This window comes from Nematolebias whitei, chromosome 10 (genome assembly GCF_014905685.2).
Source record: "Nematolebias whitei isolate Nwh7 chromosome 10, NemWhi1, whole genome shotgun sequence".
In the NCBI taxonomy this organism is placed as follows: domain Eukaryota; kingdom Metazoa; phylum Chordata; class Actinopteri; order Cyprinodontiformes; family Rivulidae; genus Nematolebias; species Nematolebias whitei.
The window spans coordinates 42,222,174-42,223,723 of NC_056507.1; the positions used below are offsets into that span (position 1 = coordinate 42,222,174).

The 1,550-nt window shown below is 46.7% G+C and overlaps 1 protein-coding gene across 1 annotated transcript; it reads right to left on the reverse strand.

The window, feature by feature from the left end:
- Window positions 1-221: 221 nt before the first annotated feature.
- LOC119416510 (general transcription factor II-I repeat domain-containing protein 2-like) lies at window positions 222-1,544 on the reverse strand. Its single transcript, XM_037683743.1, has one exon. The coding sequence runs from the start codon at window positions 1,542-1,544 to the stop codon at window positions 222-224; it is 1,323 nt and encodes a 440-aa protein (XP_037539671.1).
- Between the last annotated feature and the right edge of the window lie 6 nt (window positions 1,545-1,550).

Consider the following 1,550-nt stretch of genomic DNA (forward strand, 5'->3'; position numbering starts at 1 on the left):
ACCAAATAACCCTCTCTGGGGTATTGACAGAGAGGGTTATTATGATTATAGTTTTTATAGTCAGAATGACTCATTCAAGTCAGAAAAGTGAGTTTACCTTTGTATGTTCATCAGTGTGAACTGTGGGCCTGTATCTGGCTGGTGAGAAGTTGAATATCAGGTTCCATTCTAGTCACTGCCAGTCTCAAACACTGATGCAGGTGTTCATCTGTCAATCTTGATCACATTGGAGTTTTCAGCAGTTTCATGCGTGAAAAGGTTTGCTCGCAAATATATGTGCTGCCAAAAAGTGTGGACATCTTCCTTGCGTGTTTTCTGATGTTAGGGTACGTGTCGTTTGGGAGGGCGGCATAGAAGTCAATGAGACCGCTGGGCTTGAACGCGTCTTTCAGAACATCACAGTTCTGTAACTCGGCCAACTCAAACTGATAAGAAGGCTGGGCTTCGTCAATGTCGGCAACAAAGGGGTTCTGGAAAAGACGGATTTCTTTTGCATAAACATGTAGTTCACGGAATCGCGCACAGAACTCCGCCTTCAGCATTTCCAGTGCTTCCACACACTTTTCAGCTGGAAACGGGACCGCTGGGTTCTCTGCAGAGAGGTTTTGTGTAGCAGGGAGATGGACGAAGCTGTGCTTTTTCACGTGTCCCAAAAGCAGCTCTAGTTTCACCTCAAATGCTTTTATGTGGGAATACATTTCGCAAATGAGTTTCCCCTGGCCTTGTAGCTGCAAGTTAAAGCTGTTCAGCATTTCTGTCATGTCTGTTAAAAATGCGAGGTGCCATTTCCATTCTGGGTCGATCAACTCTGGCACCGTTTTGTTTTGTGAATGAAGAAATGCGTTAATTTGAGGTAGCAGCTCGTAAAAACGCTTCAAAACTCTGCCCCGGCTCAACCATCGGACCTCTGTGTAGTACAGCACATCGCCGTGCGCAGATTCCAGTTCAGACAGGAATTCTTGGAACTGCCTGTGTTTAAATCCCTTTGCTCTGATGAAGTTTATGCATGACACCACAACCTTCATGACAGAATCCCAAGCCAACACTTTGCAGCACAGTGCTTGCTGGTGAATTAGGCAGTGAACTTGTAGCGGGACGGTGAGACCTCGTTCTTCCATCTCCCAGTTCATGCGTCCTATTAGACCCCGAGACATGCCCACCATATTAGGAGCCCCGTCAGTTGTGATGCTGGCCAGCTTTGACCAGTCCAGGTCCAACTCTTCCATGGTTTGGTACACTTTGCCAAAAATATCCTCCCCCGTCATAGTCCCTTTGAGACTTTGGAGGGCTGCCAGCTCCTCGCAGATCTCAAAGTTTGCACTAACTCCACGAACAAAAATGAGCAGTTGCGCAGTGTCCTGCACGTCCGTGCTCTCATCCAGTGCTAATGAAAAAAATTCAAATTCTTTCGTCTTCTGCTGCAGCTGGGCATATACATTACCCCCGATTTCTTCAATGCGTCTGGTGATTGTACTCGCTGATAGACTCACGGTATTAAAGACATCTTTCTTCTCAGGACACACCTCCTCCGCGACAGCGTTCATGCATTT